Source organism: Cydia strobilella, chromosome 8 (genome assembly GCF_947568885.1).
Source record: "Cydia strobilella chromosome 8, ilCydStro3.1, whole genome shotgun sequence".
Lineage (NCBI taxonomy): Eukaryota > Metazoa > Arthropoda > Insecta > Lepidoptera > Tortricidae > Cydia > Cydia strobilella.
The window spans coordinates 16,986,960-17,003,756 of NC_086048.1; the positions used below are offsets into that span (position 1 = coordinate 16,986,960).

General features: G+C 36.4%; 1 protein-coding gene across 1 annotated transcript in view; it reads left to right on the top strand.

Moving 5' to 3' along the window:
• The window catches only part of LOC134743770 (putative carbonic anhydrase 3), a 46,896-nt gene that overhangs the window by 20,792 nt on the left and 9,307 nt on the right, over positions 1–16,797 (top strand). The window contains exon 2 of the mRNA XM_063677422.1: positions 16,424–16,471. Within this exon, the coding sequence (XP_063533492.1) occupies positions 16,424–16,471 (48 nt within the window). The remainder of the gene's footprint in view (positions 1–16,423; positions 16,472–16,797) is intronic.

The window sequence follows — 16,797 nt, forward strand, 5'->3', positions numbered from 1 at the left end:
GGCCATGCTCAGTGTAGGGTTTCGTAGTTACTATTCTGTCAAAATAGGCCAAACGGGGGCTATTATTTAGTAAGTATCATGTACGTTACGAGCATTAGGGAGTACCTTTGTAGCGCTTTGTACGTCTTTTTACTAAGAAAAGACGAGTTTTTACAATAACTCAAAAACTACTGGACCGATCATGTTCGCTATAGTTTTCATTGAAAGTATTTATTAAGCTTTTGTTTCACGATTTTTATATTTTTTGGACCCATGGTTCAAAAGTTAGAGGGACACATATGTTATTATTCACAAAGCAAAAAAAAAACATATTGTATGGCAGGTACGCCAAAAACAATTTTATTATAGTGTTTATTTTACCGTTTGTCGCAATGCCTGATTTATGTATCCATGCCAAATTGCAGCTTTCTAGCACTAACGATCACGGAGCAAAGCCTCGGAAAGACAGACAGACATGGCGAAACTATATAAGGGTTTCTAGGTGACTACGAAACCCTAAAAAGCGCTAAGACTTCAAAAACTCCGCTGTCTAAACCTACTGCACCTTAACACATAATTAAAAATTCATTTATTGCATTTATAATCATGTGTTACATAAGGTCTTACAAAGAGCATTTTACAGCTAAAGTGTTCACATGAACCCTTTCAGGTTAGGGTATATAGCAATGTACTTATTAACTAAAACTTAATACTAAAGCAATAATATTTCAACATTTAAATTTATATTTATATACAGGGTGACCTTAGCCATTGGACAAACCCTGAAATCCCACGTAGGGTTACTTCTCAGGAATGCTCTAACGTTAATATTTTTTTAATTAGAACAAAAGATAAAAAATAAATTTTCAAGCAAAATCTAATTCCAATGATCGACTACAAAAAGAAAAATACTGTATTAATCATTGACAGTGTTTTTGACAACTTGTTCGAAAATGTGCGGCAATGATGAAATTTGTCAAAAGTGAGAATCTTATTAATGTCATAAATAAAAAAGATAATCAATAAGGTCTAAGAAGGTTTCATACTATTTATTACCTCAGGAGCTATTAACACATACAGGCTGCTCCAAAGTAAAAAATCGTAATTTGTCAACTTCTTCGTAACCGCTACACCGGTTGTTATGATACTTGGTATATTGATTCTAAATACCCTAATGCATATGTACATTTCGGCTTTGTCCAATGGCTAAGGACACCCTGTATATTGCATGCAATATGACACGTCTTGGTAGTGGAAAATATTAAGAAATTCAAAAATACATATTTTTCATTCTAACTAGGTTAGAAAGTATTTACTTACTTACTGCTGTGGCGCGACGACCCGAAATGGATCTTGGCCTCCGACACCAAAGACCGCCATGCTACTCTGTCCAAAGCCGTTTCTGTACACTCGACGGTGCCGAGTTCGCTGAGGTCTTTTGAGGTTTTAGGTAGAAAGTATTTAGTTGGTTAAATTTAACGTCGATAATAAAATAATTAAATTTATATATACCTAATAATAAAGTTTCATTTATAATTATTTATTAATTGTTTACCGATTGAGTATACAAGAAAATATGATTTACATTTTATTAACTTACATTAATATTTTAATTCGATAAATTCATATTCACAGCATAGACATCATACTCGAAGTTTTTTAGGTTATTAGAAGTAGTCCAGGGTTAAAAACTTGCTAAACGCTCTTGCCATCAACCTACACGTCGCGGATATTGTATTTGTGAGTAACTTTTTGGTTATTTACTTAACATCTACCTACGTAGTTTGTGTTACGGAATATGACCTCCGGTCTTTATCACGTGAAGGTACCGTAGAGACATCGGTAAACCATACTTTTTTGGTTTCACCAGGATTCTCTAGTTATCTATCTATTCTATATGTACACATAATACACATATATTATTATGTAAAACAATTCGCTAGTTTTTTTTTTTTTTAGTTTAAAGTACATATTTTCAATTAAGTGCGTACTTTGTTGTTTATTTACATTTTTATTAAGTATTTTCAATTATTTAGTGTTGCTCGTTGCGGTAAAAGTAGGACCTTAAAATTTGAAAAACACATCCTTGTTGTAGAGACCAGTAGGTAAGATCAGGTTTTTTGAAATTCAAACCTTATGGCGGTAACAAAGTGGTTGGATGTTTTATGACGGTTGTAAGTTATATGATTATGATGACAGAGGTAGTAATTGGTAGGTCTAAGTAGGTTACTAACATAGTGTTAAGGCTAAACACAACAAAATATGGATTTGGTTTGGTTTGAAATAAAGATTTTTAATTTTATAGGCATAGGTAACTTAATATACCCCTGTTTTTGCGTCAGAGGATAAAAAAATCGGCCAAGTGCGAGTCGGACTCGCGCACGAAGGGTTCCGTACCATTACGCAAAAAAACGACAAAAAAATCACGGTTCATGAGATACAGCCTGGTGACAGACGGACAGACAGCGGAGTCTTAGTAATAGGGTCCCGTTTTTACCCTTTGGGTACGAAACCCTAAGAAAGAGTGAGTTGGTTAGAGCGATCGGAGCGGTGTTCCAACAGGTCTATTGCCGGGGCGGTGAATTTTTCATTTAATTTAAAAATATTGAATTAGACCTAATATGACCTCCGGTCTTTATCACGTGAAGGTACCGTAGAGACATCGGTAAACCATACTTTTTTGGTTTCACCAGGATTCTCTAGTTATCTATCTATTCTATATGTACACATAATACACATATATTATTATGTAAAACAGTCCGCTAGTTTTTTTTTTTTAGTTTAAAGTACATATTTTCAATTAAGTGCGTACTTTGTTGTTTATTTACATTTTTATTAAGTATTTTCAATTATTTAGTGTTGCTCGTTGCGGTAAAAGTAGGACCTTAAAATTTGAAAAACACATCCTTGTTGTAGAGACCAGTAGGTAAGATCAGGTTTTTTGAAATTCAAACCTTATGGCGGTAACAAAGTGGTTGGATGTTTTATGACGGTTGTAAGTTATATGATTATGATGACAGAGGTAGTAATTGGTAGGTCTAAGTAGGTTACTAACATAGTGTTAAGGCTAAACACAACAAAATATGGATTTGGTTTGGTTTGAAATAAAGATTTTTAATTTTATAGGCATAGGTAACTTAATATACCCCTGTTTTTGCGTCAGAGGATAAAAAAATCGGCCAAGTGCGAGTCGGACTCGCGCACGAAGGGTTCCGTACCATTACGCAAAAAAACGACAAAAAAATCACGGTTCATGAGATACAGCCTGGTGACAGACGGACAGACAGCGGAGTCTTAGTAATAGGGTCCCGTTTTTACCCTTTGGGTACGAAACCCTAAGAAAGAGTGAGTTGGATCGATTGGGCGATCGGAGCGGTGTTCCAACAGGTCTATTGCCGGGGCGGTGAATTTTTCATTTAATTTAAAAATATTGAATTAGACCTAATTTGCCTAAATCTAGTTGAAGATTTCGAGAATTTACCTTAATAAAGGGTCTACCTGTAGGTATAAATACCCCTAGTGTCAATTAAATTCGATAGCGTGACGTGACGTATATACGGCGTTTGCGTTAAGTGTCATTTTGTATAGGATTTAGAGTTTCCAAAACGTTCCGCTTGGTTACCAATACTATTTGACACTGGGTCAACGGTTTAACCGCTTAACACCGGGTTAGTGGGATGGTGCAAGTGGGTGTTAGTAGACACTCATTATTTTCGTAATTACTATTGTACAGGAAATACAAGAAGGTATCATAAACAAATTGCCCATATGAGCGCAGGATGTTGTTTCATTCATCAGATGTTCTCACATAGATCACCTAGTAAATAGCTATTAAAGCTGCGTATTCGTTCTGTTTAATCCACTGGCGAACGAGTTTAGTTCTCGGTAAGTCCACCTTAACCTGACCTCGAGGTTTGTTAGAAATGTTAGAATCGTCTCTAGTTGAGCGTTTCTTTTTTATGCCATTTTTTTATGTGACCTTTTATTGCCACTTTTTTGTTATTTCTAGTCAGTATCACGAGCCCTTTTCATCTTTATAGGAGAATAAAAGTGTCCCAAAATGTCTACACATTTTTCATTCCTTTTTGTTACCGCCATACAATGTATATGGGGAAACATATGGTAACGTAACACAATAGGAAAAAACCTTGGGACATTTTTTATCCCGTTAGGATCGAAAGAGCTCGTGATCCTGACTAGAAATAACACAAAAGTGGCAAAAAAGGTTACACAAAAAAATGGCAAAAAAAAAGTAACGCTCAGTTATTTTATTAGAAGTAGAAAACTATTGAAAGTAAATTTTACCAACCCCTACCTTTACCAACCCCGTAAAGGCTTTATTAACACTTGTTTTTTTCTCATGTTGACTGGAAGGATGGACTTTTTAAAGTTTTTATTGTGAACATTATTACATAATATGCACATTGCAAAGGCGTAGCAATCATATATTTAAATAAGAAACTATTACAATAGTTACATAAAAATATTCTTGTTTTTATAACTTTACTTCAAAACGCGCTAAAAAGGCCAAATAAATGTGCCGTAAACAGACGCCTAGCATAAAAAATCGGCAACAATAAACGCAAAAATCAAAACGGTCACACACAAATAATTTCTTTCTCGTTCTGTTCCCAAATTTTGGTTCGATTGGTTAAGTTTTGGAGGAGGAAAATGTCGATAACGAAACCTCGATTTCTGATATTTTTACGCCGGATTTTTCGCTTCAGCTGCAGTTGTCCTTATGGCACAAATTTTAGGAGCCGCCGTCGTCAGCGCGACGGAGATATTTACCTAAAATTCTCAAATCTGAGAAGGAGCTCAGCTGGTATTTCCAGTTAAATGACTTTCGGGATTATCTAATTTCCGAAATTACCCAAATACACCTTAGATCGCTTTTAGAGCATAGGTACATAAACCTGGTTGTCCCAAACGAATACTTATTGCACAAACGCTCTGCATTTGGAATGAAGCTTCTGGACTCAGTTCAATTTTCTAGCACTAAGACTAAGGTAATGATTTCACGGAAAACTAGGCTGATTAGTGATTATTTAACGACGCTGTTTTTAATGTACTGCGTTAGGTCACGCACAGTGGTATTATATTTAAATTACATACGCCTTCAAATAATTATATTCTGCAAGAAATTAGTTTTAATAGATGATATTGATTAACTATTTATTACCTACCCCTACGTACTCCCCCGCATTCCAATAATATAAAAGCAGTTATTATTCTTAGACATAATGGATGGACGATTATGGATTCCTACATGAAAAAACTAAATTAATTTACGTCAAACGAACAGTCAATTAAGAAAATAAATTAATTTTGAAATAAATTGAATTACGATTTGATTGATTAAAGATTGCAATATCAAAATGTCAATTGAATATATAAATACATTAAGTATTCGACCCCGTAGTTTAACCTCTGAGTTATTGACTTAGGTATTAATGAATTATCGATAACTAAACTAACTTTTATATTCTGCCCCACATTAACAGCTTTTGAAAAACCAGTTTGAGTTTGGACTTTGTTGCTAAAGAGTACGGTTAACAATTGAATGAGTTTTCGAATGGCCGTTACAATCTTCATTCATGGAGCATTATTGCAAACCATATCTATAATCGAACAAATTAGTTCTGAAATGTTAGCGGGAACGTGGCACGTGTTTAATGAGTAAAGTTATTTAATAACGATGGTAATTACCCCGCTGCCTTCGACTCGCAAACCATGTACCTACCATGTTCGAATGCTAGATAGTACAGTCGCCATCAGTTATATCGGAGCGGCAGAGGTGCTCACAAATATCTGAACACGCGTCTATTGTCAAGGCATTAGAGTTCGTGTTCAGATATTTGTGAACACCTTGGCCGCCCCGATATATCTCATATATCTGATGGCGATTGTACCAAGGTCCTTTGGTACTATAAACTAAAATTTTCTTGTCCTTGGTATATTATATGTATATGTATTGATACTATAAATTGTATATGCAGGGTTGTAACTTAAAATGTTAATGCAATTGAAAAAATATAACTTTTATGGCATTATAAGGGGATTCAAACGGTATTCAGTTAAACCCAAGTTGCTAACAACAGAGCTATCGATATAGTTTTCTTAGAAAAAAATAATACTACAACTCCAAATGTTTTTATACATTATAACTATATCAACTCATTTAAGGCCTCGTGGGTTCAGGGTGCGTATTAGCCAACCTGCAATCGTTAACGCTCCATAGCGAACGAAACGCAACTGTCACTGTCGCACTAGCGGGGAAGAGTGATAGAGAGATGACTACGATAGCGTTAACGATTAAAAAATAAAGATATCTAATATTGATACGATTTTAACACCCCCTGGCACTGACTAAAATACCGACTTGGTTTCACATTACATCTCAAAACTTTTTTGTAGTAGAAGAATTGCGTTGCGAGACTTGCATCTTTTTTACATGTAATGTTTGTAATGGGTCGAAAATGAATTGAAGCTAATTTAGCTCTTAGCAGAATTTTAATTTTCAGTTTATTGGCTAAAAATACCTACCTATTTATTACGAGGTAGGTAGTTAATAAGGTACGTATTTTATATTAATAATAAGTATTTTTTAAAGTCTTTATGTCTTATTTGTACCTATCACGTACTAAGCAACAAAAAAACTTTTGACAATGGATATATTTTTTAAATATACCATTTTATGTATCATTAAATACATGTATGTGCCGCACAATAGAGTAGACTAGCAAAGGTACCTACAATAAAGTTGAATGCTCAATTGCTCACATTTGGCGTAATAAAAACGTGTGATGTGAAGTATTTTATTCATACATAGCAAGAACCAATTAAGTAGGTTAGTTGTTATTCCAATGACAAGCAATTTTTTAATACAGAGTATCCACTGAGAATATTAGACACCCCAACAAATACTAATAATTGCAAAAGATATTCTTGTATTTAGACAACTACAAAATTATTCTCCTCGATTGTGATGAAGTGAGTGACGTTTATTTTGATGTAATTTTCTCTCCATCCACTAAGAGTCTGGGGGTCGAAAGCCGAAATGTCGTTTTTTGCTTGCTTGCTTGATAGAGAGGAAGACGACTAAGTTCTGATAAGCGAAGTTCGTGGTAGAGCCTCTGACCAAAGTAAGTTTCTATGCGAAGTACTACGTCAAGTAATATATAATATAATATAATAAATCACGATAACGGATACTGAATGTAGCTAATACCAAGTGCATGTTGATAAAGTCTCCGTACCTCAAAATGCCCTGTGAACAATTCGGAATAGTAATAGTAGGGCACACATATGAATGTATGCACAATGATATGGTGTCGTGTAAGTGCAGTCGCCTTGAAATAGTCACAAACTATAAGTACTTGGGTTTAAATGTCGATATTAGTTTTTATTTGCTCGGTTCTCCAATCTCCATACAAACGTATAGCACTGGTCAAGCAAATCTTGTCAGTAGATAAAGGCGGCAAATTTAAAAAATGTAGGCGCAAAGGGATATAGTCCCATAGAAAATTTGAATTTCACGCCTTTTTCTACTAACAAGATTTGCTTGACCAACTATAGTTACGCTCTCATTTTAAACGACTAGCTAGCTAGATTGCTCTGAAACTTTTTACTTACAATAGGATAAGGTATATCTTTGTCTGTAACTAGTTTATTTAGCTTGAGATACCATAGTTAAAAAATATGCGATTTTATTTATTTATTCAAAACTTGTTTTTGCTCTATTTAGTTTGTTTTATAAACTGGAGCTATATAACCAACTAGGGAACAAATCAAATTATTTCATGAAATATTTTTTGATTTGTGTTTTTTAAGTAGTTACACTACTATATATAAATTATAAACTGATAATGATAACGTACGACTTAAGAAAAAGTGACCAAGTCCACCGGTAGCCGAGGAGGGAATCGAACCCGCGTCTTCAGCTTACGCGGCTAACGTCTGGCAGGGCCGGGTGGTCTAGTGAACAGTGGTAAAAAAACCGGCCAAGTGCGAGTCGGACTCGCGCACGAAGGGTTCCGTACCATTACGGAAAAAAACAGCAAAAAAATCGCGTTTGTTGTATGGGAGGCCCATTTAAATATTTATATTATTATGTTTTTAGTGTTTGTTGTTATAGCGGCAACAGAAATACATCATCTCTGAAAATTTCAACTGTCTAGCTATCACGGTTCATGAGATACAGCCTGGTGACAGACAGACGGACAGCGGAGTCTTAGTAATAGGGTCCCGTTTTTACCCTAAAAAACCGACTTCAAAAAGGATAAAATAAAATATGAAATACGCGTCAACACTTGATATGTTTGAAGCCAGTACCAAGTTTCATTAAGGTACAACCGTACAACACTTTTGTTAGCATGACATTAACACTGAAGCATGACATTATCATAACATTCATATTATTCATAATATATTTAAGTGTGACCTTTAATTTAATGGTGTTGACTGTTACTCGTAACTAACCTGATGCACGATATAGATGGACGGGAAAATAAACACCTTGACAGGTTAAAATTGGACTGCTACTTATGGAACAGACAACAAATATTTTTTATTTATTTAATTTTCCTTAATTATATTACACACGTCTACCATTAAGTACAATAAATAAAAATTAATATAAACTATTCTTTCCTAATTACATTTTCCAATTAAATTATCGCAGAACGTTTAGTCGGCAAACTGCAAACCGATGTTTACTAAATTCTTATTTCGCATACTTACTAGTTTTATATGGGCGAATTATCATTTCGCACTGCAGGGGGCCTAGCCAAGATGACAATCGTACATAGACACACTCCAAACGTAGGTACCTGTAGAAAAAATGTATCGGGATGACAGATGCTTCTCAAATGATTTTTCACCTCACTCGCTCGGAAAACCTCAGTTTATAGCGCGAAATCTGCGTGCAAAAGTCATTTGAATTTCGAACACGATGAATTACGACAATATTACTTTAAATCTTTAATATGTGTGCTTTTCTCTTGTTTATTTTGTTTGGATTTTGTTGACTTAAATTTGATATGTTAAATAGAGGGCAAAATTAAATGTGACGTTTTCAATCAAAGGGTACCACATTGTCGCTTACCATAAGGACGAAAATTGCTTGTATCTATACGAAAAACTTTTCAGAGCGTCCTTATGACAAGCGTCAATGTGGTACCTTTTGCTTGAAAACGACACATTTGATTGTTTTCGCATTTTCCTCGCTGTAGTGAGGGTAAAAGTTGTGTGTTCCGCACGGCTGCAAAATTATTTGGCGTCTCGTGTCTTGAAAGCCTCGGTACGCTCAGGAATCTATCTTAGATACCTTCACTCGCTCAGCTTTCAATTTCAACACTCACGCCAAATATCAGCTTTCGCAGCCTTGCATAACAAATAAGTAATAACTATTTACGCCTAAGACCCTAATCTATTGTTTATTTAAAATCTAAAACCTTAAAACCACTAAGTATTCTATTCTATTCTATTCTACTACGACACAGCCGCTATTTAAACGAAATTGTTGCTTTGGCACGCGCTCAGACACGGTAGCCCACTGCTCGCATAAAATAAACAATGGCTTTTGTTTAACAGATTAGGGTCTTATATAGGCGTAAAAATCATTTGAGAAAATTCATACTATACGAAAAATTTAAGTTTCGATTGGCGTTTTCTATTTTCTATCAACAATTATCATCTCGGCTAGGCCCAAGGGCCTGACACTCTTTGATAGAGAAAGATAGTCTTATTGCGATTCCTATAAGAGGAAAGAGAAAATAGTGCCATGCTTTGTCCTTATCGCCGACCGGGTGGCATAGGTAGGAGGCGATGGCGAAATACCGAAATTTATAAGAGTGAAAGAGAAAAATCCTATGCTGCCCAAATTTTATATAAACATACTTTCTCTTACCCCCGGTCGCTCGGTGGCGCGTCTATAACTACTTGTATATACTATGTATATGGCTAGGCCCCATGCCCTTGAGTGTTGCGCTCAATAAGCGATGAGAACAACCATGTATTTACAGAAACCATTTGCATCAAGCGGAAATTGGAATGCCAAGTTCGTAGGTAACCAGTGTTACCCACGGGCTCGAAGGCTCCACCCAGCCGGGCAATATAATTGCTGATTATTTCATTATTGAATAAGTAGGTACTCATTCTAGTTCTATCACAGTTACAATAATACATATAGGTAATATGTATAGGCAGAATCATTCAGATTTATAGATCGACAGAGTAAAATCTAAAAATGTACACAGTTTTTATTTATTCAAGAGAGTACCTATACGCTGCATGCTGCAATACAATGTGAGCCAATACGAGCATTCGGTCCATAATAATATTTGTATCAATAACAAAATATGAGACCATGACTTGTATAGCTAGTTAGCTAGATTTTTCTTTTGAATGTATTATTAATGATAACAATCATAACTGTTTTCTAATTTGAACGACATATGGACAACATAAAATATCATCGCAGTCCTGTCAGTAATTAAAACTGGCCAAATGCGAGTCAGACTGGCGCACGAAGGGTTGTAATCCTCCTTGTGTGTGTTCTACCGCTTGTACAATGGGCTGTGCTCTGAAGAATTGCTTGACATGATGCTAACGGCCGCTTTCTATCACCGCACCGCTCGCCGCCGGCAGGGTGTTCATCCTCACACCCTAGCACCTAAATGGTCGCGTACTGTGCGGTTTAAGAGGAATTTCCTCCCGCGGACGCTTCGGCTGTGGAACGAGCTCCCTGCCGAGGTTTTCCCGAGGGGCTACAGTATGGGGTTCTTCAAAAAAGGAGTGTACAGGTTTTTAAAGGGTCGGCAACGCGCATGTAATATCTCTGGTGTTGCAGGCGTCCATAGGCTACGGTAACTGCTTAACATCAGGCGGGCCGTATGCTTGATTGCCACCGACGTGGTATAATATATATATATAGCGGCAACAGAAATACATCATCTGTGAAAATTTCAACTGTCTAGCTATCACGGTTCATGAGATACAGCCTGGTGACTGACAGACGGACAGAGGAGTCCTGGTAATAGGGTCCCGTTTTTACCCTTTGGGTACGGAACGCTAAAAATACAAGAAAAGAATTGCGTAAGCACGAATAATCCCTACTAATAATATTATAAATGTGAAAGTAAGTGTTTGTCTGTTACTTTTTCACGCTCAAACCGCTGAATCTATTTAGATAAAATTTGGCATGGAGAAAGTTTGAGGTTGATAGTTTTTATCAATCATCATCATCATCCCTCACACCAAATCGCAGGCAGCAATTAGAGCATGGCATCACAATAAATAGGTTAATATTAAACGGTTTCACAACGGTAAATGACGGTTTCCACTTTTTTACATGAAATTGCAGATGAAACTAGAGTGATTGTATCCGACTAAGCCGTGCTCCAATTGTTCGCTCTTCTGCAGTTCAACATTGCATAATAGACACGTCGAGGCATTGGCAATGACGAAAGGTCAACTATTATTAAGTGCATAAATTTATTTTTATCAATGAAATTGACACGCGCCAGTACCCCGGCTGTTTTGTGCTACGATTAGTTTTAATTACTTTTTTAACAACTGTCTTTGTCTTTGGGTATAACGGATAGGGGCGTTAGCCTTGTGAATACACATGCTTTGTACATTCTACGTAATTATAGTGTCCTATTAATATTATAAAAGTAAAAGTTTGTTTTTAAGTTTATGTTTGTTACTGAATCACGTTACAGATGGTATACGGATTTGGATGAAAGTTGGCATAGAATAATAAAAAAAACTGGCCAAGTGCGAGTTGGACTCGCGCACGAAGGGTTCCGTACCATTATCTATTGTTTTTATTATTTGTTGTTATAGCGGCAACAGAAATACATCATCTGTGAAAATTTTAACTGTCTAGCTATCACGGTTCATGAGAACCCTAACAAAAATGAAAATCTTTTTCTTCAATTTAGGCGTACAATGCACTTACAAATGTCAAAACCTACCGCAGCCCAGAGAAGATACCGGCGCAAAAACTGGGCAAAACATTATTGTACAACTAAGTAACTATACTTAAACGGTATCAGCATATAAATATAAATCCTATATTTTATTCTGGAAGACAAAGAGTGGAAGTATGTATGTAGCCTATCGGTACTCGCGGGTTACTTAAAATAACTGGTAGTCACTAAATACAAGGGCACAATCTTTGCCGACTATGCCTCTTTGATACGGATTAATGATGAACGGGTTGTGATTTGTGATAGGCCTTACCCGTGGGGTGACGTCCGGTTGGTCACAAAAACTCGTCAAAGAAAGAAAAAAACTGTCCGGCCGCCTTGAGCGTAAAGGCATTGCTCTCCCCAAGGCAAACGCCTCCATCCGAAAAGATGTTAATATCTCTGTAAAAGGATGGCCGTCTACGTTTTGGCAATAAAAGCAATATTTCTCAAGCAATGTGTAGGCTTCCTTCCCCTTACATTGTCCCTGATCTTGAAATTTATTGTGCATACTTACGCACTTTATGTCCACAGAATCTGTTTCCTGTTATAGTGTTGTAGGTTATTACGTTGGCAAAGGTTATTCGTCATAATTTGTTAGAAATTAACTTGGGTTAAACAAAGATCCTCCGTAAGTCGATTACAAAAATGATACTTTAAATATTTTCCTCAACCTAACAGGTTGTAGTTAAACTAGAGTAGTAGTAAATGGCCTAGTTTTCCAGGGCCTTTTTCCAGATAACGTGAAATGTAATAAAAGTTTAATATTATTCTTAAGGTGCACAGCAGTAGCACATTACGCGGTAACATATTTACATACAACGACGCAACTTATCTAAGAAAACCTTACATGGCGTACCTTCATACTACCGAAAACCTTACTTCCAATGCATGGTTCGCAATCAAATGCTTTGATAGAAATTTTAAGCCACTAAGTAAGTGCCTAATTAGTTAACCAAAGTAATTTTGTGTACCATTAGCTACCATAGAGCTAACCGTTCCAATAGTAACTGACCGTGGAGCCCGATTTCATCACGGCTTTTTGCGGGAAAAGTGTGGTCACTTTTATGAAACGAATAATTGCAACATATAATATAACTATACTGATCACAGTTAAAGTGAACAAAGGACAATTATATTTAATATTAAGTGGCATTTAAGTTAGTTTAGCGGAGCAATATTAGATTTTCTTTAATAACAGCTCGTGATATGGCAACCTTAGGTAGATGAGATTCAAGAATCACGAACTGGCAAAAAATAATATAAAATGTTACTGCTCTTCAGTTAAATGGCGTAACATATGAGCATTTAACGTAGTTTAAGCCAAGGCATTTAATTTCTAGGGCACTTTGAAACTTTCCGAAGAAGACAAAAATATGAAAGCGGTGAAAGATCGCATGTTATTGTCATTGTGACAGTACAAAGCTACAAAGTGATTCGAATTTCGAATTTGTTGAGTACCAAAAATACAACTGAACACAATTGATGCAAGTGCATACACATTTTTAAGAAGATGAATGGTAAAATTTTCTTGAAGCAGAGAAATTGCTTCACGGTTGAAAGGAAAAAAAATTCTTCAGGCACTTTGTGAACTAATTAGATGAGACACTATTGTTTTTCGCAAGAAAAGGTTTTGTAATTCAAATTTTTGGAAATTCTGAAGTCAAAAACAAGCTTTGTTTACATCGGAGAATGGCGCCTCTGGGTTGGATAATATACCTACAGTTGATTTAGGTATCTGGACCGTGATTACCTTTTGTATTGTTTTCGAACTTTCGATATTGAAAGCGATCGCAGCCGACGCGCACGAATGAGGGTAGACCGAGCGCGGTCTACACAACTTTGACACCCACTCGCTATCTTCAGTTACCCGTGAACAAGATGCATGTAACTGCGTCGAAATGTCGGGAGCTCGAAAACAATACTCTATTATTCATATTTAAATACATTTGAACGTATTTTTATAAATCTTCATTATTAGTTTTAACGTATGTCGATAGATGGCAGTGAATTTACAGTGGTTACAATATTTACTATGACAGTACCGCTCTATCTTATTATATCCTCTTTGCAATTTATAATCAATATGATTGTGATCTATGTGTACCTAAGCTTGTAGTAATTAAAGACAACATTTAACCGAAAGCTCTCTAAAATACATGGTATAAGTAGGTATGTAAACAAAATATGAAATCTGTGCCCAACATAATTTGAAAGCCAAACCTAACCTCGAACGGAGATTACCAACCTACGAGAAATTAAGACCGCGGATTACGAAAATAGATTAGCATCCCAAGTACTCATACCAGCATTGTCCGAACCTCGTGTTGTACGTAACTAAGTACAATAGCATCGTTGGATAGTAATAACAACGAGTAATAACAATTTTCCGGCACACAATCAGGGCTAGTACCTATTTCCAAATTTTGCCGAGTCCATGCCTCAAGAAAAAACAGTCTACGTATGTTCAAATTGAAGGAGCGAGCGAAGCGTCTCCATTTCAGCTTGGGCAAAAATGTTTTCGTATGTGAGTCTGTTCTTCTATAATACGAGTAGGTCGCATTTCCTAACCGATTCTCGACATTGGAAAATCGTTATCTGCCTCTATATCGCTTTTGCATATTCGAGTGATAGAGAGGCGGATAACGATTTTAATTTTTCAACGTATTTGTATTATTTTCAAAATGAGATTGCGAGGTCTACAGCTCACAAAGCCAGTTTATACTTAGATTTTAAGGATGTAACATCACGCTCCGCGATTGTTGAGTCACTAAGGGTCCTAGCTAAATTGGTTGTTCAATACTTACGCTATGGAATGTCCAATTTAGCTAGAACCCTAATGGGCTCAACAATCACGGAGCGTGACTGTAGTTATAGTGTAAATCTTTTGAACTGAGCTAGTTTACTTAAAGGGTCTCAAGAATACAATACCATTGAGTGGTAAACCACAAATTAGGATAACTACCTCGTAGTAAAAGCAGATTATACTATATACTGGTTGATAGAAGGCAGTTGTTCGACATAAAATAGTAATAGCAGGGTATAGCACAAAAGCGTGTATAGTGAACACGGCACACGACACGCATTTCAGCGGATTCCGATGATAAAAACGTTTGCGTGAGAAACTAATAAATTGCGATGATAGTAACTATCGACTGGTTTTTATTGATTTGGATTTGATAGAAAGCTTTATGGATATGAAATTTTAATGTCCAGCTCAATACCTATTGCTTTTCATATCATATCGCCCACCGTTAAATTGTCTATAAAAAAACGAAAATGACTAGGTACAAAAATTTAAGTACCTACATAATATAAGTTTGCACCAACTTGAACAGAACCAATAAAGAGTGTCATGATAAACATAGAGCCCGCCTAAGCTAAGTTTGCACCGATTTGAAAAGAACCAATAAAGAGTGTCATGATAAACGTAGGGCCCGTCTAAGCTAAGTTTGCACCGATTTGAACAGAACCAATAAAGAGTGTCATGTCATGATAAACATAGAGCCCGTCTAAGCTAAGTTTGCACCGATTTAAACAGAACCAATAAAGAGTGTCATGATAAACGTAGAGCCCGTCTAAGCTAAGTTTGCACCGATTTGAACAGAACCAATAAAGAGTGTCATGATGATCGTGCAATAGTTGTCAATACAATAATATTGCCACACTTTGTCAATGCAAATGCCATGCAGAGTTATCTTGGTCCGACTCTGGTTTCCTTCTTGGTGCTAGTACGGTCAAGGAGTTTAATATTAGTACCATTTCGTATCTTGTCACAGTGACAATAGTATAAATAAGGTCTCTAGCGGCTTTCGTATTGATTGTCACTGTGACAAGGCATAGGCCAGGAAATGAATGCCTAAAAAAAAGTAATGAGGGAAATGCTTGGAACACAATTTTTGACTTCGTAGCTTTGTTTGGACTATTTAGGAGGTGAACATATCAAAAGTCCCCGGCCGCCTTGGTGCTGGGGGGAGAGGGGGGTTTGAAAGTGCCATTTTTCGGTTTTTCGATTATATCTCGGAAACTATGCGTGAGCGACTTGGCCACTTATACAAAATGAAAAGATATTTAATTTGTTACAAGTTTTATTAAGTCGTTTTTCGATATCTTGTATAGTTTTTGAGATATCCGCTCTTGAAGGTTTATTTAGGGCTCTCATTTTTATCTTGATTATCTAAATCAGTGAAGCTGCTAAGCCGGGTTTAGTATCGTTTTCGTATAAATCGGGGTGCTGAATTCATTTTTGGTATGAACATCCCCCCCAGCACCAGGGTTACGGTCGGGGACTTTTGATATGTTCATCTCCTAACTAGTCAAAACAAAGCTATGAAGTCAAAAATTGTGTTCCTAGCATTTCCCTCTATACCTTCTTATTGCTTGGCCTAGTACGAAATGGTACGGAAATTTGTTCTTTCACTGTTCATGTATTGGATAGTACAATTATTTTGTTTTCTTTTGTTTTCCAGCACCAGACCTTACAAGAGGGGAAGACTTTGGATACGATGGCAACATCGGTAAGTTGATTAGCTTTGGGTACCTACTCGTATAAGCGCGTGGCCATTATGTCTCAGCGCGTGGCACGCGCTCAGGCACAATCACAATGGCCACGCGCTCAGTCACAATAGCCACGCGCTCGCATAAAAGAAACAATGGCCTTTGTTTAACAGATTAGGGTCTTTGTCGTAAAAATCATTTGAGAAGATCCAAACTATAATAAAATTGCAACAGAGGGTCTGCCGCGAAAATCGAAATTTCGTTATCTGTCTCGGACCTGGTAGATAAACAGATAACAAAAATTCGATTTTCGCTGTAAGCCCTCAGCTTTAGGGACCAAATACCG